The 20,853-nt window shown below is 42.7% G+C and overlaps 2 protein-coding genes across 3 annotated transcripts; one reads left to right on the forward strand and one right to left on the reverse strand.

Moving 5' to 3' along the window:
- The first annotated feature begins 371 nt into the window (after nt 1-371).
- LOC133924417 (F-box protein At1g70590) lies at nt 372-3,438 on the forward strand. Of its 2 annotated transcripts, none has more exons than XM_062369933.1 (4): nt 372-1,022; nt 1,386-1,519; nt 1,990-2,175; nt 2,831-3,438. In XM_062369933.1, the coding sequence occupies exons 1-4, from the start codon at nt 446-448 to the stop codon at nt 3,002-3,004; spliced, it is 1,071 nt and encodes a 356-aa protein (XP_062225917.1). In that variant the 5' UTR covers nt 372-445; the 3' UTR covers nt 3,005-3,438. The 2 variants fall into 2 exon arrangements, with proteins under 2 accessions (XP_062225917.1, XP_062225918.1); XM_062369934.1 differs by having other exon boundaries at nt 374-1,022; nt 1,993-2,175.
- A 520-nt stretch (nt 3,439-3,958) lies between these two features.
- Nucleotides 3,959-11,381, reverse strand: LOC133924415 (amine oxidase [copper-containing] zeta, peroxisomal-like). Its single transcript, XM_062369932.1, has 12 exons — nt 10,844-11,381; nt 8,342-8,451; nt 7,952-8,257; nt 7,616-7,728; nt 7,175-7,505; nt 6,871-7,086; nt 6,552-6,788; nt 6,090-6,275; nt 5,564-5,704; nt 4,667-4,935; nt 4,450-4,531; nt 3,959-4,303 (listed from the first exon to the last, which is right to left on the reverse strand). Exons 1-12 carry the CDS (start codon nt 11,052-11,054, stop codon nt 4,184-4,186), a joined length of 2,322 nt encoding a protein of 773 aa, XP_062225916.1. The 5' UTR covers nt 11,055-11,381; the 3' UTR covers nt 3,959-4,183.
- Nucleotides 11,382-20,853: the final 9,472 nt, after the last annotated feature.

Raw genomic sequence — 20,853 nt, forward strand, 5'->3', positions numbered from 1 at the left:
ACGGTGGCCACCGCCGTGATTGAAGTGAGGACCACGACGACGACGCGTGAAGTGACGATGATGTTCCAGATGCAGGATACGAAGAAGAGCAGTGGCAATCAAAGATAAGTTCATTCTTGCCATCCTCACCTCTATGGTCAATGGAGGCCTTCGTGCCTCCTTTTCACTGTGATTGCTCAGTGGAGAGCTTTCGTGCTGATAATATAGTATGAGTTAATTTGGATTGCAAAATATAATAGTAGATATAACATAGATTTAAACTCTCTTTTCTTATTAATTGATGCCAAATTTATATATAATATAAAGGTAGATGGTTCAAGAGATATCACTTCCAATCTAGAGCATTTAAACATATGACTTCTAACACTCCCAACTCACACAACCGCCTCCTCCCCCACAACCCGACGCGGCTCGGCGCGCACCCGACCCGGCCCTCCCCCTCCTCATGGACGCCGCGAGCCGCACCTGGCCGCCACCGACCCCCTCGCCGCCGCCCTTCTCCTCCCGGCCCCTCGCGTCGCCGTCCCCGTACCGCCGCCGCCGACGCCACTCCAAGAAGGCCAAGCCTCCGCCGCCGTCGACGCCGCCGCCTACGCCGACGCCGCAGAGCGCGGACTTCTCCGCCCTCCCGCCGGAGCTCGTCCACAGGGCGCTGGCGGCGGCGTGCGCCTCCGACGTCGCGGCCGCCAGCGGCGCGTGTCGGGCGTGGCGGGACGCGCTGCGGCCGCTGCGCGAGGCGGCGGCGCTGCACGCGTACGGCCGCCGCGTCAAGCACGGCCCCGTGATGGGAGCCGCCCCTGCCCGTGGGGGCGGGGTCAGCGGGCGGCACGAGGCGGAGAGGCAGCGCGCGCTGGGGCTGTTCAGGCGGGCGGCAAGGCTGGGCTCCGCGGCGGCGATGGTTGACGCCGGGCTGATGTGCTGGGAGGAGGGGCGGCGGGAGGAGGCAGTGGAATACTACCGGAGCGCTTCGGAGCTGGGGCACCCCGTCGGGATGTGCAATCTTGGGGTCTCCTACCTCGAAGGTATCGTGGATTTGGCTCAGAGGGTTAGCTTTCCGGGAGACATGTTCGAGGTGGTTGTAGAAAGATTCGAATCTTAGGAGAACGGATGTGACTGTTTTCAATTATCTTATGTTCGATGCGCGTTATTAGTTTTGTTCGCAGCGCAATTAGAATCATCGATATTTGTGAGAAGCTGTGACCTTTGTCTCTTGCGATTCGTCTAGTAAACTTTAGGCTGTTTAGGTCCAACTCTAAACTCGACATAGCAAAGGATCAACTAATAGTTGAACAGCCTAATCAAGCGTGTTATTCATTTGTTTGCAACCAATCGTCTTGTTCTGTCTCAAGACATTACAACTGATATTGCTGTCAATCTTTCTGCAGATGATCCACCAAAGACTGAGGAAGCCATTAGATGGTTTTTTCCATCTGCATCCGCGGGTAATGCTCGTGCTCAGTACAACCTAGGCCTTTGCTTGCAGAATGGGAAAGGGATCAAGCGTAATCAGAAGGAAGCTGTAAGATGCCTCTGTTATGTCACACACCTGTCGTTCGCAAGTTTTCCCCTATATGAGAAATATTTTGGTTCTTTAGATGCATTCAATTGTTGAACCACCTAGGCAACTCGTTGTTACAATATCCTGCTTATACAATATATGCATGTATCATGTCTCTTCCTAACTAGATATAGGAATATACAACCTCTGTAATTCAGTTGTTGAACAATTGTTTACCTTGCAATCTGATGTTGCTGGGATTACCAGACTCTGTTGAAGTTCTTTGACTCAACTAAGAGAAAGTAGTATTTTATCTTGGTTGGGTTTCCTCGACCAAGGTAATCAGGATTATATCACCAAGATCAATCGTAATTCTCTAACCAGCAGATACCAGATTACGAGCAGACTCCTCCCATCTTTGTTGTAGTGCTTGAGGTCTACGATGTACTTGTTTGTCTTTATGTTGTAAATCTGAAAGAAACCTATCAAAGCAGGCAAAATGGTACTTGCGAGCTGCAGAGGGAGGGAATATACGAGCCATGTATAACATTTCCTTGTGTTACAACTTTGGTGAAGGGCTTGCACATGATCCAGTGCATGCAAAGAGGTGGCTGCAACTAGCTGCTGATTGTGGTCACAAGAAAGCTCTTTACGAGTGTGGTATTAAACTTTGTGCGGTATGTCATTCCTTTTCTTTCTGATCAGAGTGCCTGACTTGCTTTTCTGGATTCGTTTGCTTCAAAATTTTAACATGATAGTGACTTTCGTAATAGAACTGTTCTTTTCTGGAGAATTATTGTGTTCCGTCTTTTTTGACGTACTGCATCGCTTCCCATTATTCGTTTGAGTCCGTAAATAGTGCCCACATAAGGTTAGGACGTAATGTTTGATTTATTGGTGTTGGAAATCCTCCTGGGAGTTCCTGCACAATTGAATTACCTAGTTAGGAGATATGAAGCACTGCACCAGTTGACATTGACTTGCTATGTCGTCATTTTAAAAGAATACTTTACATAGGTAAAACTAAAAGTAGCACTGCAGCTGTATCTGATTCCTTCGTAAAGATGGTTAGATTAAGGATGGATGTACAGTTAATGAAGGCAGGTGAATGTCTTAAAGCACAAAGAGGGTAAACTACAGCCCAAATGGGCATCAAAAGCTGATAGTAAATTTTACGGTATGCCATTAAATAGACGCACCCTTATATTGAAGCAGTAAAATAAACTCACACCAGATTCCATCACCGATTGCTTTCTCAATGTTATGGGATCCATGCATTTACCTGTAATTCAGTGGCACCCTTTTTTACAATGATGTCTCTCTTTTATACAGGCAGGAGACAAGGTCAAGTCTCTCACGTATCTAGAGTTGGCAACACGGCGTGGAGAAACCGCTGCTGCTCATATGAGAGATGTAATACTCGAATCGCTCTCTGTTGTGAATGCACAGCGTGCCCTGTCAGATGCTGATAAGTGGAAACCTAGGGCACTCCATCCCAGAAGGTGAGAAATGTCAACCACCTCACTGAGACGGCCACAGAAGGACGAAGTGATGACGCATGCATCAGCTGGCTGCAGCTTCTCTGTACAAAGTCATCCATTGCAGATAACAGTGGGGGGAGTTGCTGATTTCATCTGTTTGTAGTTGAGGTCTGGAGATTGGACATTTGTGGCTTTGTAATAACAGAAATGTTTGGATATAGACATATAGTGGCCAATTGTGTGAATGTTATAGTGCCATTGCAATCAAAAGTATGATATGCTCCGATAGAGACCGTTCTGATGATTAATGGAATGTCTGAAGATGAGGGCTCCTAAACTCGAAACTAGGATGTATGATGTCAACATGACAAAACAAGGATCAATTCTGATGTGTTCTGTGACACTCGGGATGTTGTTGTTCTGATTTAACTTACTACACCTGTTCCAGCTTCAAACTTACATTGGCTGTTGGTTGTTGCTTATAGAGGATGCTTTTGCGTTCATAATATTGTACTTACTAACCATCGATGCTTTGTGATACTGCTTTACTTGTTGTTAGCTCTGCATTATTTGTTTGTATCCTATCTGCATGCAATGGACGGACATAAGCTGCTGCACTGGAGTGTTCACGATGATCCAGACTGGAGCTCGGTGGTGTCGCGATGAGGCAATTATATTTGGTGTTTGTGGCCGATATGTTTCTTTCGTTGTTCCCTTTACCTCCCTGTGAAAATGTTCAAAAAAAAAGAAGGGGACGCATCAGCTGATCACGCTGCTGAAGTAAAAGCAAAACCCCAATCAGCTGATCAAGCAGCATATTTGGTGATGAAGAGCCTACTTCACTATAAGCAACATCCGAGCTCGAGCGTGCAGCAAGGCATCATCTGATAAAATTGTCTTTTCGAATAATCACGGTGCGGAACAATTGACAAGAATATACCGTCGCTCCTCCCGAAAGAAATTAAAGCACGCGAAGATGTTGGTGCAACATGATTTTGTTGATGCAGGCGGCCAGGGGCTATGCAAGCCCAAACTTTATTGTAATAGTTCACAGCTCGCTAATCAACAAGCATAGTAAACGAACAATATTACAGAACGCCAAACAAACCACAATAAAACGGAGTCCGATTTTGCTTTTTATTGGAATACGATAGTAGACGGAGCAGCAGCACGTCCCCGTTGTTCGTCCGAGGAACAGCGGAGCTCACAGCTTGGAAATAAGGCCGTTCTGGATGGCCTTGGGCGACTCGGCTTCCTTGACATCCGCGTCAGAAGAGGCAGGAGGCACGTCGACTGCAGGCGAGCAGTTGAAGAATCCGTGCGGCTGCAAGACATAAACAACGTCAGCAGAAATCATTCAGCACCAGAAGATGCCCTGCGATCTTAATTTATGCAACTTAGTACGAAAGATAGGGATTCAATGATTCAGTCCCTAGAAGAGCAAAATGCTGGAAGACTCAAAACTGATACCATGAGCATGAAGCCGATGCGCTCCACTGGCATGACCGGCCAGTCTTCCAGCCTTGGGATATGGGTGAGCCCGAACACGTACCTGCGGATGGGGAACAGTCATGCAATGCAAGTTCGAAGTTGCAAATTCGAAGTTGAAAATTTAACAAGCAATGCAAGTTCTTAGCGTCCGATGGATGGTGTTCAAGAAAATTGAGTACAGTGAAGGAAGCCGTACCAGAGAACAATGTTTGTCTCCTCCAGGGGTCTGTCCTTCTTAACCCATGTAGGTAAACCCTCGTGAATACGCGGATTCTGATTGGGGAACTCCCCTCCAGGGAACATCTCGTCGCTCTTGTATGGCGTGATCCAGAGGTTGTGCTTTAAGAACCCAGCTCTCCTTAGAAATTTGGCCTCCGGCAGAGCCAACGGCAAACAGTTTGAACCAGGCACGAGCCTGTAACCAGTTGGCTGCCCAGTACGATTTACAGTTCTCGTGTTCCTTACCTGATCATCATGCGAAAAAGGATAGAAAAAAATGAAGAGATTGAATATGTTTGAAAAGTGATAACAGATGTGTGCCCTAGGCTATGTTGCCACCTTTATTCATGGAAATGATTCCATACTGACATGTACTTGATGTAAGATTAAGAGTAGTATTTAGTAAGAAAAATGCAAAGCAAAATTAACTGCTACCGTTATCACCAGAAAACAGTCAACAATATCTGTTATTAAAGGCCAGAAGGACACCGATCGAGTAGTGGATGCAAAATCCGTAAAACTGACATGTTCTCAACTTTTCATAGATGATTGATAATACTACCTCCATTCTTTTTTACTTGTCGTTTAGGACATCAACACGGTCTCTAATGCATGCATTTGACCGTAGTTTTTTCTAAGCATATGTTATCGAAATTTATTGAAAATATAATCATTTCAAAGTATTTTTCATGATAAATCTACTAATATCATTCTCATGTGACAATCTTAATACTTTGTGTATATTAGTGATTAAAGTTTATAAAGTTTGACTGTGCGCATCCCTAAATGACATCTATTTGAGAACAGATGGAGTATCATGTTAGTTAGTCAGAATGCTTAAAGGCCAAGACAATAAGCAAGCATGAGATCTTACAATCCAATGGCGCGCAGATGATGGGTCACAGTCTCGCATTGCTTGCAACTCAGATTTCAACAACTTCTCTTCCGCATAGAAAGCATTGTTATGCACATTATGTGGTCCTGCACTTTCCATTTTAGCATTAACCTCAACCACCTGGGGGAGGAGAAAGGAATGTGTAGAAACTTGTCAATCACCATGGCCTTGACATGAGTACATAACACGCGCAGATATTGCATTTGATGAAGGCACAGATGCAATACAAGGTGGTTTTGCACACTAGGGACTAACAAGCATAGAAGAAGCCCTGCTATGGTATTAAACTACATGGTTGGACAGAATCGTTTTGAGCAGACTGAAGCAACTTTCAAGTAGTATTTAACTATTTTCCGTGAAACATACAGTCAAACTTCATTTTCTTTGATCTAAAGATATAACTAAATTTGGAATCCTCCAAAGCAGATCATAAAATTTATCAGCGGGCAAATTGATTGTAAAAAAAGCTAGGAGCAAAGGCTTAGAAGGCCACCCACTGACCCACCTGATTATAAGCCTCGTTAGGTTTGCAATCAACAGCCATGTCCATACGGGCAACAAAGAAATGCTGATGAACAGGTGCATACAGAGCAGGGGCAATGGTTGTGCCATATTTCCTTGATTCCCCAGGCATCAAAGCTCCCAAGCTGAGAATTCCGGTAAGCTTTACTTCTGATTCTATTTTGCCATCCTGTGACCAGTAGGAGCGGTAAATAATTACAATGCAAATGTAAGGAATGGTACCAAAACTTTTTAGCTTCAGAAAATATAGAAGAAACTATATTCAAAGATGGAATCACTAAACCTTCAGTCTGTCTCTTGATATTTGGAATAACCAAATTGAAATTCTTTCACGCATACACGCATACATTAGCAAACTTATATAACAAACATAACCTTTTGTAGGTTAAATGGTAAGTGCTAATTTCTGTGTAACACTTAAGAGAAAAGTAAGTAAAATCGTTACCTGATAAAAATGCCAGTAAAAACCATATTCATAGTTTGCAACTGTGCAAATAAATGAGACCGTGAGCCTCCTTGATCGCCTAACTTCTGCTAAACCAGTTCTCCAATCTTGGTGTTTCCAAAGGATTCCGTGGTCCTCCTCATGCAAACAAACGCAGTTTTCAATTGTCTCCACGCCACCAGTAAAGTTTGTGAAATGTGCATCAAAATATTTTATATAGCCCAAGCAGTCACACCCCTGTACAGAAAGGGTAAAGGATACAATCAAAGCAAAGTTAAAATGTCCAAAGAGTAAAATCGCCAAGAACTGAGCAAATGACCTTCTTAAGAGAATGAGCATTTTTTCCAAGTCCATCTTCTCCAGCATCAAATGCATTCTTGCGATAATGTGGTTCATTTGGATCTCCATAAGGAACCACCATCTCAACAAAGCTCAGCCTATGAGCTATAGGTCGACGTCCACGGCTACCATCAACATACGCAACAGAATGGATAACCAAACCCTCTTTGGGGGTGAAGCCAATACGGAAGTTCCACTGTCCAACACCATTAAGTGTTATTAGTTCCAAAGTGCATTTTTTTGTTAATACTAGCATTATAGGTAAAACATCAGCAACCATGTACCTTCTGCCATTCCACAAAATAGCCATTAATGCGGAAACTTGGGCCCTCAGGCTGATTGATAATAAGCGGTTTTACATCACTTCGATCAACTCCACCTCTTGTTTCCCCAGGAGTGTAGTTTCTCAAATGATCAGGTGGGGGTAGAGGAACCAACTTCCTATCTTCAAACTCAATCACAGCATTATTCTGCATATCAACAACAATATGAATCCCTTCCACAGGACGTGCGTAACCATTCTCCATGGGGCTATCACTCTCAGTTCTGCAAAATATTAGAGGCTTGCCAAGTCTGCGACTGGGAGCATCAGCATCGCCGTAGTAGCCAGCACACCTGATGATTTATAGCAAGGTTCACATTCCAATTTTCAATAGGATAAAGTAAGCTGACAGATAACCCAAAATGAAAACTACAACAAAAGATGTTTTTTGCCGATAGCGTACCAGGCATCTACCATAACAAGCTCCATGTCATCCACGCCTCTTCTCTTCATAGCTTCAATAAATGGGGGATAACTTTTGACAGTAGCTTCACATTCAGCATACTCCATAGCATCCTGTGAAATACAAAAACCGAAAATCAATACTGCATAAGATAATGATCCAAAAAAACTTCAAGAGATCAACACTTCAGGCAGCTACATGTTAGAAAAGTAACAAACAGTGTCCATAGTAAAATATTCGCACGATCATTGTGTGCTATTGCATGGACTAAATGATTGAAATACTGAGACAAAGTCGTAAAGCCGGCAATATTCTCAACGAATTTAGTAGGCATACCATTGCAGGCTGAACATCTGGAACAACTCCAGATGATATCACCTTGCCTCTGTGATGTCCACCCCTAGTAGCTGCATGCACTTCAGAGAGTTCTACTATCCAAATGCTTGTCTCATTTGATTGTTTGTTGTAGACAACAAGCCTGGCCCTCCTAGGAGGCAGCCTGCTTGGAATAACAGCAGAACCTTTGGTTCTAGGGAGCAGTGATGGTTGGAAAGGTGGGAAAAAGTAGGCATCAGCTAATGCCACAACATTCTTTTCTGGTTCCAACAGCACAACTTCAACAAAACGCATGCTGTCTCTTTCCTGCAATTATATAACTTTGCTTGTCGATTTTTTTATTCTTCAAGCTTGCGTGGAAGAGTATCTGAAAGACTTTTGTCATCATACCTCAGGAGATCTTCCAGCAGCTCTTACAGTTACTACAGCAACAGCAATTTCAGCAGCAGATAATGGGTCTAAAGGGTGGCTTCTCTGGGCTCTGGTCATGATAGGTATCCCTGAATTTTTATTTTTATTTTTGTCCAGAAAAACATTAGTTCAGTTAAGACATGGTACACATTTGAAATAGCATGTAACTATATAAGTTATAGCATATGGAATAGATGGTGAACTCAGAAAGCTATGTCAAGCAGGAGTGTCATACCGTGATGAGCAGTAATTAAGCAAGAACATGTGGCAAGATGCCTATTGAACTAGTTATACAAACAGCTTTCAACGAGTTTCTAAAATATACATTCTCCAATCATCAATCACAAAACTCTAGGAATAAAATAAGCAGGACAATTTTAGAGTAGGTCAAGCATTGATAATAGATAATTTGGCAGGCCAAAGAGCACCATGCTCCCTTGTGCTTATCAGGAGGTCAGAAGAGGTGGCACTTAAATAGAAAATTGGTTGTTGACCTCTCTCTAAGGCAAATGATAAACAAAACTGTACAGGCATGAACCTTACAGTATAAATGGAAGTCTTAAAATACTGTTTAATCAACTAGTGCACCATGATCTGGATCTAGACATCTAATTGCCAGTTAAAACAAATTCTAAAATGGACAGAAGAAAATCTATCATATTTGTCCCAAGACAGATTTATGCCCTTCATTTATTCACTACAATGACAAAATCACCAAACATTATGATCTCATTAGATTAAGCATATTCAATATCAATCATCGTTCATACTTCATCACTACTCTGCACAATATAGAAAGTTGATTGTCGACATGAATAAATCTGATGGGTTAGATGGCAAATACATTTTTTTTGAACACCGGGCCCCCTTTACCTGGGGCTTTAATTGGAGGCCATATGGGGGGTGCGACACCAGGGGATCGAACCCCGGTGGGCTCGGCAGCACCCTGCTGCTTTGCCACCACGCTCTTTGTGTGTTCGCGGCAAAAAAAAAATTCTCAGGAAATATCCTAAAGGACATATTTCAGTATGCCACTGTTTCTCAGGAAATATCCTAAAGGACATATTTCAGGAAATATCAACATAAGCACAATTTCAGTACGCCACTGTTCCTCCAAAAGGACATATGTTTACCGTTTGGTGAACGTAAGAGATAGGCTATCAAGAAGGAACTCTCAAAATTTTAGTGATATTTTTGGTTGACACGAAAGTTCATGGTGATATGACGTCACTTTCCCATTCCAGTTAAAACGACACAGAAGTCTACATCACTCAGAGCATCCTGTGAATTGTAAAGGTATGCTAGACAAAGATCAAGTACTAATCTTGCGTACACCCTACCAATTCAGAATCCCCACAAACACTACTACAAGTTTGGCCCATCGCCCACCATGTGGATCGGGTGGACCAGCCTGCATCAGCAGCTTATGCCTAGTGGTGGCGCATCCAGGAAAACGTGAATGCCAAAAACTCTGTTGCCCCATGACTCAAAAAATCAAGCAGATTATTGGTCCCCACTTTCCTATCGAACACCTCGTCATCAAACAAAAAGAAAGGAAGGGAAAAAATCGACACTACTAGCGATCACTAGTGACCAAAGAAAAGGTTGGAGTACTGAACAGTAAGCTACATAACTTAACTATTTCGAGATTTGTGACAGCAAACCCCCAAGTACGGCTGCACCATTCCATCAAACCCCTTGTGATGTAATCATCAATTAGCCAGATGAGGCATAGCAAACCACTGCTCCCTCCATCTCAAAATAGATAACATTTTAGAGTTGAGCATAAATATAAAGGTGAAAAATAAAATAAACATCTTGCCTTCTTTTAATATCATTCATCGTATGATAAATGAGACTTACATTCAAAAGGAAGTTACTTAATAGAGAGGGTAAGATTTGAAAATTTAGACTAAAGTTATCTTAAAATCGTAAAACGTCATGTATTTTGAACATCATAGAAGAAGCTAAAATGTCATCTAATTGAGACGGGGGAGTCTTTTTTTTATATGGTAGATTAATGCCGCTATAAGATCAAATTAAACATTACTAATGAACAGCGCCCCTGCTTCAAGACATACTCGTCAATCTGCATAATCTGCCCGCATGCATACGAGAACCATGTGATTTGTGCAAATATCAACCATGTATCTGATCCCAGAAGAGAAGTGTCCGATCCTTCTAACTGATCTGCATGCTCTGCTTGCATGCACACGAAACAATGCACTATGTACAACTACCGCCACTTGATTGCGTTTCCCGCACTCATACCTGGGCTCACGAAGAATCGTGATCGATAGAAACGCCACCATCACATGCCTCACCTAATTTACGATCCATGCACGGCAGGGCACTCCCGTAACATTTCTCATGACCCAATCAAACACGGCCGCTTCGCAAACAACTCGTACTATCTACTATACAACTTGATCAGTTGATCGAGGTAGAGACAGAGATCGAGAGGTGGCGATCCCGGTATACCTTTGGAGGAGGCCTTCGCGGTGGCGGGATGGACCGCGGCGATCTCCTCGATCACGGCGCCTCCGCCGGCCGACGCGGCCACGCGCTCATCGCCCGCGGCCATGGAGACCTTCCCTGCCGGGGACGCCGCGATCGCCCGCACGGGGATGGCGGCACCACCTCCACGAGCAGCGCCGCAGCAGGCCGCCGCCTTTTCCTGAGCTGAGGCCATTGGAGCGGGTTCGCAAGCTGACCGTGTCCGTAGTCTCCGCCTCCGCCTCCGCCTCGCCTGATCCCACGATCTGACATACAGCACAGGCCTCCGCCTCCCGCGCCTTCTGCCTCCCCTCTCCGCCGCCTCCTACCACTCGTCGCCCGGACCTTCGCGTGTGCGGCTTGGGGCTAGGGTTTCGGGAACCCTAGAGAAGGGAGCGGGGTTCCCTCCGTCCGCGAGAAGCCAAGGAGAGGGGAAGCGATTGGAGAACTGGAGACTGGAGTGGTGGTGGTGGAGGGAGAATGGTGGTGGGCGTCGGCCGTCGGGTGATTTGGAGAGCGAGGCGACGGGGCTCACGTGGATTTATAGAAAGGTGAGGGGAAAGCCGGAAAGGTGACCGGGCCGTGCTCTGTGGATGGGCTAGACTATTCTGGGTTTTGCGTTCCCAAATTGCTAGATATACACGTGAATGTACCCAGGCTATTTTGCGCGCTGGGGGCCGAACGAGCGGCACAGTCCGACAGCTAAAACTTACACTTTTTGCAAAGTTTCTCCTCTCCGCAAGTTTTCTTTTTTAAAAAGTTTTCCAAAAAAAAATTCGGTTCAAAACTTGTTTATAAAACTTGTAACAAAAACTTATTCATAAAAATTATCGAGAAAAGTTACCAATAAATTTTATCCATAAAATTTATCCACAAACTTGTAATAAAAAGCTTATCACAAAACTTGTTCACTAAACTTATAATAACATTTATCCACATAACTTGTTATAAAAAACGTATCCATAAAATTTATAATAAACTTGTCTATAAATTTTTTTAGAAAAAGTTTACACGAAACAAAAGTTTGCCTTAAATTTTTTTAAAAAAATTAATAAGAAAAATTTGGAACTAAATTTCAGCACAATTTTTTTTAACAAAATCACGAGCCATCTGCGGCTCCCGCCCTCTGGCCTCTGTCGGGTGTCCGTGCGCACCCCGATAGCCCATCGTTCATGATTTGGATGTGCGTGGACACCCGTCAAACAGCTTTTTCGATGTACCCACATGATCGCCCTGGGAAGGTTTATCAAGATGGTTGGTGCTATTTGTTTTTTATTTTAATTATGTATTGTAATCTAGGAATAAAAACAAAAATAAATAGTTATAATATAAAGGTTGGTTCTTACGGTTCACGTACTAAATGTCTATTTGTTTTAACTTTAGATTTTGAAAATCCAATCTAATCTATAAAATTCGTGAAAGCTCATTCCCATTATATTATAGATCGTGGGATTTTATAATACAACTTTGATTTGTGGATTGGATAATCAGCTTTTATATTATAATTGATTGGTTTTGCTTTTAGGATTAGAATCCATAATTAAAATAAAAAAATAAACAAAGGCTAAATTGTACTATAAAATTTCACAATCCATAATTTGGTGAAAATTTTTTACGTATTATACAGAATGGACTAAATTGTCACATTATGAAGCTAAAAAAAAAAACATGCCCTCGATGTAGAACTAGTGCTAGCTCCTTAAAGAATTGGTTTAGGAAATTTTAATAATTAGTACAAATTTGTATGAATTTAATCTCTAGTGTTCATATTTTCCCACGGGGGTAAGAATGAAGGCATTTGCTTCGGTAGCTCATTTTGATCTATCAAAATAGGGGCAGTTATTCATTTGGATTCCTTAAGCCAAGATTGAATACAAACTGAATGTATTCAATGTTAGCAATATGGTGGCTTTGCAAAAAAAAAAAAGTATATGTGGTGAACGTAATCATATATAACACTGCAAATAAAATCATGTTCATTTCCTTCCACTATTTAAAAAAATGTGATCATTGTTGATTTTAAACTGCCATCACTTATGATTTTTCTTTCAATAGTGAACACTCGGCAATGATAATCAAGCGCTATCATAACTGGGTTTACAATAGGTAGTGATGCATTTTTCAGGAAAAAAAAAGAAAAAAAGCCACAAATCTAACTGCGGTCGTCGCGGCCGCCCCCACGGATCCGTCCAGCGCCGCTTACACGAATCCGGCCGATGCCCGACGATTCGGCTACTCCAGCCTCCTCTGCACATGGTGAATATCTTGCATGAATATCGATGGGGATGGAAACCTCAAATCGCGCACACGACGATGATCGGTAGCAATCAATTTTAACTTCATGGGACGGGTCTATAATCATTCTAAATTTCTTACATTACAGAACCTAGTGACTGTGATGGAAATGATTCCATTGCAAAAACCAGGAAATTTTGATAGCGTAGTGCAACAACCTATCGTCAGATGCACTCAACATTTATAAAATGGTTCTTGTTATTCCTGAATTGGTTGGCCTATAACTAGTTTCTAAATGCTTTGCTTAGCTATACAACAAGCTATACAACATGAAGTTAATCTTCAACACTAATAATATAGTCCTACATATATAATTATAATCAGACTAGGTTAGTCCCTCCCACGCAAAAAAAAAAAAAAGACAATGTACCTTAGGGATTATCACGTAGCATGGTACAAGCGGTGGATCCAGCAGGAGGGGCTAGGCCTCTACCTGTTGGTGCTTTATAGAGGAAGGATAGAAAGGAATGAGAAAAAGAAGACTGATGTTTGAAGAGAAAGGAGATGAGCCCTAGCACTCCCTTATGCGGCCGCCAATGCATGGTATGGTGTATAGGACTGCCTTTTTTGCGAGGAGAAAGGGATTATATCAAAATAAACCATAATACATCTCACTTCTTGAAATTACAAAAAAGACCCTGAAAAAGAAAAAAATAAAACACATCCACGTCCTAACTTCGCCTTCTGCTCCAGTGATCCCAATCCATGTACATGAACCGAGATCCTGAAGCAATCCTCCTTGTACCAAGACCGACGATCCACAACCATACAGAACTGTCTTTTGTTTATGAAACATCACTCAATTACCTCGTTCCAAATAACATATCGTAGCTAGTCTATTATCTCACTGCAGGAAGTGTTTTTTTAGCAAGACTGCAGGAAGTTTTCGCTCTTCTTTAGCAGGAATAGATGAATGAATCTATGAATCATTTAGCTGGAATATATAGATGCATGAATGTATATATGAATCTAACGTACTTCCCGAGGTAAACCACACAAATGCGTATGATTTTTAAACTGACAATTACAATTTACCAGATGAATGACACTTAGACAGTTTTTCATTAAAAAAGATAACACTTGGCCAGTTTGATTTTCACTTTTAAAAAAGCAAAAAACAACTAGTACTGGTCATATTCATGTGCACCAGAAGGCCCTTTGTCTGCCCTGCTTGTCATACATGGAAGGAGGAATATTGCAGCATGGCGCAACAGTTGGACATTTTTTTAGTCTCAAAATTTCAACAGCCACTTAATGAGGACTAATTAAAGTTTAATCGGAAGTACGCGTGAGTGCGAGGGTACGCAACACGTCAAGCTACAGCCTCCATGAGACCACATGAGTCATGACACGGACAGGAGAGATGACGAGGTTCTTGCCATCTCAGGGGAAAGAAACGTAATAATCTGCATCATCTCTATATATTCTTGACGAGGATTTGATAATTAAAAATTAAAAATCTACTAAAAATACAGTATATCTATGTGTCAAAACACTAAAAATAAGATATATACGGATATATTAGACAATTCATCATATTGGCTATGAAAAACCACCTTTAATTAGGAATAAGTTCTCTAATTATTCAAAAGTAATATAATTAAAAATGTTACGCTAGAGACTCTACAATACACCTCATTGACCTAACTACTTACGGACGGGAGGGGTACGTCAAAGGCCATCCCAGATTACTTGCAGGAGTTGGCGCGAACGAGGTGTTGATCTTGAACTTTGCAACTGCTCTGTCGCTGTTGGATTAATCCACGGTTCTGGACAACGATAAGAGAGCCGTGCGATCGTGGTTGATAGGAGCACCCACTAGTCACTCACCTAACCACTCACTCCGCGGCTCAGTGCACTGTTCAACAAAAATGGAAAAAAAAAGGGAAAGCGGTATGTGCCCGCGGGCCCACGGGGTTCCCGGCTGGACGGCACCACGTCGTCGAGGGCCCACGCGTCGGCCCCGGCTTGCCTTTACTTCTCGCAGGCCACATCACCGGTGGGGCCCAGCTCTGGAAAAGGAGCGGACTCGGGAACTCTTTTAGCAGCGTCGGTCATCGGGCCGTGTCGCGTTACTGTACCGAGAATGACATTTTGGGCCCACACTAGTTAGGCCACTGTGTCAGTGGTGTGGAGTTGGCGACGTCATCGTGACGGGGCGCAAAGGCTGCTTCACTTAAAGGGCAAGCCGCAGGCGGAGGCCGGTGGGGAGTCTTTCGCCATCTTCGTGTGGCTCCGTGGCCCCGATCGGATGGATAGAGAGCAGCCGCATTCGGAATGACCACACAGGATCCAGTTTCGTTGTAAGCCAGCTTTGGCATCTAGGATTTCGGATGGAATTGTGGAAGAAATCGTGCGAATTCTCGCGTGATCTCTGTACGTGATGGGTGACAAGCTCGAATCTCGAGGGGATGGAGGAGCAGCAGAGGTAAGATTAACTTTGAGATATAGCGGACAATTCCGGTTGAGCCGTCGAGATAGGCTGCGACGGCGACAGGACGGTCGAGTCATCGAGGTAGGCTGCGACGGTGATGTAGACCAGGACGAGGCTGCTGCTCGAAGTAATTTTTCTACAATTCTGTTTAAAAAGATTTTTTTAAATTTTATTTATATTATTTATTTTATAATTTAATAATTAGGCTGAAAAGGAGAGAAAAAAAATGAATATATGTTATCACAGAAGAGAGAGTCTTTCATAGGATATGATTATATAAAATTTATTATCCTGAAGGAGCCCAAATGTTAGTTGTGTTCTGCAGCACCAAGGGCAAGTAGGCAGTTGGTTGCCCTACCGTTGTGGCATGCACCAGCCGTCAAGCTACACGTCGACATCAAGGCCACTCTAGGCTCTATCGTGCCGTTCGTGGCTCTGCACGTGAGAGGTGATAGATTGATTGATCGAGACCTCGAGAGTGCAATCCGTAGAGATGAATCATCGTATGACGGAAGCAAATTTTATAGAACACAATTCTACGAAAGACGCTCTTCTATGTGATGACACGTGTCAATTTTTTTTTATTTTCAGCTCAGCCATTAAATTACATGATAGATAATATAAATAAGATCTTATAAAAATCTTTTTAAATAAGATGCTATAAAATTTGCTTCATCGTTTGATGCTTTTGGCATGTACCGTACGGTTTTGCCGATTAGACTAGCACAAGGCCACATGACCCGGTAAAAATCTAGCTATAGCTTGCTATATTGATGCCTCCGTCACCGGGTGAGAGCCACTCGTGCCGTGTGCACTAGCTAGAGCCTAGAGAGAGGCTGCTGCCATGGTGGGTGGGATCCAGGCATCCAGCCCCAGCGCTAGCTTTGACTCCGCACTACGAGTGGTGTCGACCTCCGCCGCATTCCTCGTAGATTTATGGGAGCAAAACAACATGGCCACGCCCGCGATTGCCAATTTAGCAACGTTGTCAGCCATCGGTCGCACTCCGGCTAACTCATGCACAACCACGACTGCTCGTTGCTTTCAACAAATAATGCTCCAGCCTTTTTCTTTATTGGAATAATGCTTTAGGTTTGGAATCTGCGTGCCATGTCCATTCTTCCCTTTCCCATGATGCAAGTTGGCTCTGCTCGGAGACGTATGAATTTCTCGAAAAATCCCCACCCAAGAACTGCTTTCGGACTTATCGATCACAGCTTCAGCTATATACTAGATCTAGAGTTTATATAATAAAATAAAATAATTTAAACTTATATTTTTAGTTTAAAATAAAGACCAGATGACTCAATTAAATACCCTCAATCTATCCATAATTCTAATCTATTTTTTTTAAATCTGTGTGACATGATCTATTCTTCCCCTTCACATGAATGTAAGTCGGCTTGCTCGGAGACATCTAGATTTCTCAAAAAATCCCCACCTAAGAGTTGTTTTCGGACTTGTCTATCAAAGCTCTGACTCTAATATCTATACTAGATGTAGAATTTGTATAATAAAATAATTTAAATTTAAATTTTTATTTCAAAATAAAAAATAGCCAACTCAATTAAATACTCTTAATTTATTCATAGCTCTCGATCTAACTTTTTTTTTTAGCTATGTTTGATTGACTAATTTTTTTAAAATGTAAGCTGTGCCAAAAGGCGCCTTTACCTACAATCCAATCCTAAGCAACATTTGTGCTTGAGCAGCGGCTTTATCTGCGAAAGCTGATGGGACCAGACCTCAAGTCGTGTTCCGTTTCCGGGGAGACCAGGTGACCATGCACACACCATCTCGCATTTCGTAATATATATATCTCGCCCAATGACCGTCGTAGCTTTTCTCTAGGATGAGGCCGACACGTACGGTCCACCCGACTGCATGATTGCACCGTGCACGCACGCTCGTCGTGCTGGAATCCAATGCTCCCGGATTAAGGCTGCTAATCTGCACCACTCGTATTTCGTCAGCAAGTAAGCCTTGCCCGCAACGGCAAAGCCGAGATTCCTTCTCCATTTTCGCATTTTTATTATCTGGCGACATAGAGGATTCAGATGTGATGTGCATAACGTCCTATGCAAGAGGCTGCAGATGTGGAGGACGAAGATCTTGACCGTAGCTTCTCAGTTAAAATTATGAGAATTCTATCAAATAGTGGTTTTCAATTTTTAACTTTCTGATTAAAATTCGTACGAGTGATTCTCTAAAATGAACTAGAAGTTGAGTAGCTGAAAAAATCAGCTTCTCCTGATTCACTTCCTACAGAGAATCATTTCCTTTATATATTTTATTTTAAAGAATCACCTTCAGTCATAAAATCACTTATAAAAAAACACCTTACAAAAAATTTAAATTAAAGAGAGCTTTATGCAAAAGACCCTTATTTGTTGCGGATATCACCTCTCATGAAATACTAGGATCCGCCGACATGCCGCAGCTTTTAAGCTGGCCTCCACCGCCTCAGCTGCAGGCTCTAGCTAGCTCAACTCCTAGTGCGCTTCATCATGCAAAAAAAGAATAATAGTACTATCATTCTTTTTCTTTGATTAAAAAAAGGCACAACAAGATAGCGATCGATCTTAGCAATAGCAAGACGACATAAGCAGGCATATTAGCATATATATGGTACTCCGTATTCATGCGATGTGTACTCTGTCCACCAACGTACCATTAGGACGGCAATGGGGCAGCGACTAGCTAAAGTTTCTGCAAGCGATATCCACGAGTAGCCCGTTAGGATGTCACACCAGACGCGCCGCCAATCCAGATGCTCCCAAGTGGAGGTATCGTGCATCTGTGCTGCACAGCTGGCTTGACGTGTCAACCCACGGTCCACGACGAGTCAACAAATGGGCACATGGCCCAGACCATTAGAATAAGGGTAATGATGTGCCCGTCCGGACGCATCGGACAATTTACCTGGGCCGATCCATGTGTCCACATAATTTTAATGTTTTAGTCGTTTAAGCTTAATAATTTAGATATTATAAAAATTTATTGGAATAGTTATTTTTTATCTTGCATACTTAGAATCCTTTGCATACAGATTTGAATCGAAAAATTATTTATTTGAGTTAATTTCTATAATTTTTTTATCTTTAATAGTTTAAATGTTCAAATTTAATGTTACAGACGTTATGAAAATTTATTGTTATAGTTATTTTTGTATGTTGCATCCAATTCTATACCATATAGGTTTTGTATAAAAATATTGCACGAAACAAACCGTAATGTTGACAGTGGGAATTTTTCTTCTAAATCAGATGCATATAGTATGCTATTTGATACGTATTTTTTATGTTACGAACAATCATTCTAATGTTGCAGATGTTATTTTCTGATATTACAATAGACTATTGGAGCGTCCGATTCATCAAACGTCCGGGGCGCTAGCAGCTCTGAATAAGTCGTGTGCACAAGCTCATACAGTTTTGTATTTGCTGTCGTTGCTAAGTTTGATGCTGCTGTCGTGCTCCTGTAGCACGGCCGCTCAAGTAAGGCATGCTCACATCACCGCTACACTAACGACGTGTGGGTTACAGCTCCATGCACGTACACAACATGATCACGACAACCCCTTCGGTGACCAATTGCTATGCCATGCTATGCCTCCCTCCACAGCGCCATGCAGCTGGAAGCAAATTTTATAGAATCTTGTCATATGAAAAGTCCTCTCTCCTGTGATGATACGTATCTATTCTCCTCTTTAATCCAACAATTGAATCACGAGATAAATATTATAGAATGAGTCTTATGAGAATCTTTTTAAATAAGATTCTATACGGGTAGCTTACTATGCAGCGCGGTGCTTAGGCTGCCGCGCGCCCTTTGCCGTTATGCTTGCGGCTTGCCCATGATTAACCACCAGCCGCATTGGTCTGCTGTCCTTGCCTCGTCGCGTTGCTCGCGTACAGGCACACGCGCACGGCCCCCATGCGCCCCCGCCCCCGCCTCCGCCTCCACGAGCGGGCGAGACGGCCTTCCCCCGAGTCGTCTGCTGCCGCTGCCGCGCGCCGGTGTGTTCGCAGCGGCCGTTCTCCCGAGTAAGGACACGCATGCTAACTTAGGGATCGTTTGGATTGCTACCGATGTACGTCCTGCCAATTTTTTTTATGATCGACTGCGATATAGGTATGTGTTTGGATAGTAGCTGCAGGTCAGTATATTCTCACGTCCACTCCCACGCATAGTTCTTTTTTACGCTTACGCTAGACGAACTTACGGACGGCCGTTTTCTCCATCAAATAATTAGCTCGCTCAACTTTTAGCGGGGTAGGTGTGGGTCAAACTAAGCGTACCCTTATAGCCTAAAGGAAAGATTAATGACGACAAGAAATGTTGTGCGCTTGTGTAGTGTGGACGATCAAACTAAAATGTAGAAGCACTTGTGTAGTTCTGTTACAGAGAAGAAACCAACGTGGACGTAAGGCCCACGGTTTGTGACGCCCATACGGCCTCTGTACACACAGAATGGGCTGGAACTCGAGCCTGCAGGTTTCCGCCCTTCATGGGGCCAACTGGGCCCGTCCGCACAACCATCCGCTCGGCTCGATCCAACTCACGAACGAAGGAATGCACAGAGAGAAAAAGAAGGGATGAAAACCGAGAAAAGCAGCGGCATCGTGCCAAAACCCTCGACTACGAGGCCACTGTCTTCCCCACTCTCGCCCTCCCAAGTGTGGATAAATGGATGATTTTCCAATCAAAAGTTTGATTTTTTTATTACGATATCACCTTTTTTTATTACGATACAGGTGATCTGAGACTATAACTGTGAATAAAAAGATAAATAAACAAAATCACTTCTTAACTATGGTAAATCATCAATTAACCTTGCAAGTGTTATCTACATACCAATATCAGAATTTGACTTGGATTCGAGTTTTCATTCGGCAAAGAAATTTTTGATATGCAAAATACAGCTCAGAATTCAATATGAATGTCTAAAATTCAACTGGATTCGAGGATTTTGATTCGGTAAAAAAAATAGACATAGGTCATGCTTGGCATAATTTATTACTGTATTTGGCTTCTTAGAAGCTATAAACTGAAATAAATATACTGATTTATTGCTGATTTCTAAAAAGTTAAAAAGCTGATTTCTGATAAAATGAATTAAAAATTAATAAGCAGAATAAAAGTGATATTTTGAAAAGTTAGTGTATTGAGAGCTTAATTTTTTTTCGTAAAAGCTAAATAGCTTTTGGCATGAGCTTAAAACAGAACCTGTGTATTAACACTGACCCTCCCCTGGCGCCAACGC

Source organism: Phragmites australis, chromosome 7 (assembly GCF_958298935.1).
Source record: "Phragmites australis chromosome 7, lpPhrAust1.1, whole genome shotgun sequence".
NCBI lineage: Eukaryota > Viridiplantae > Streptophyta > Magnoliopsida > Poales > Poaceae > Phragmites > Phragmites australis.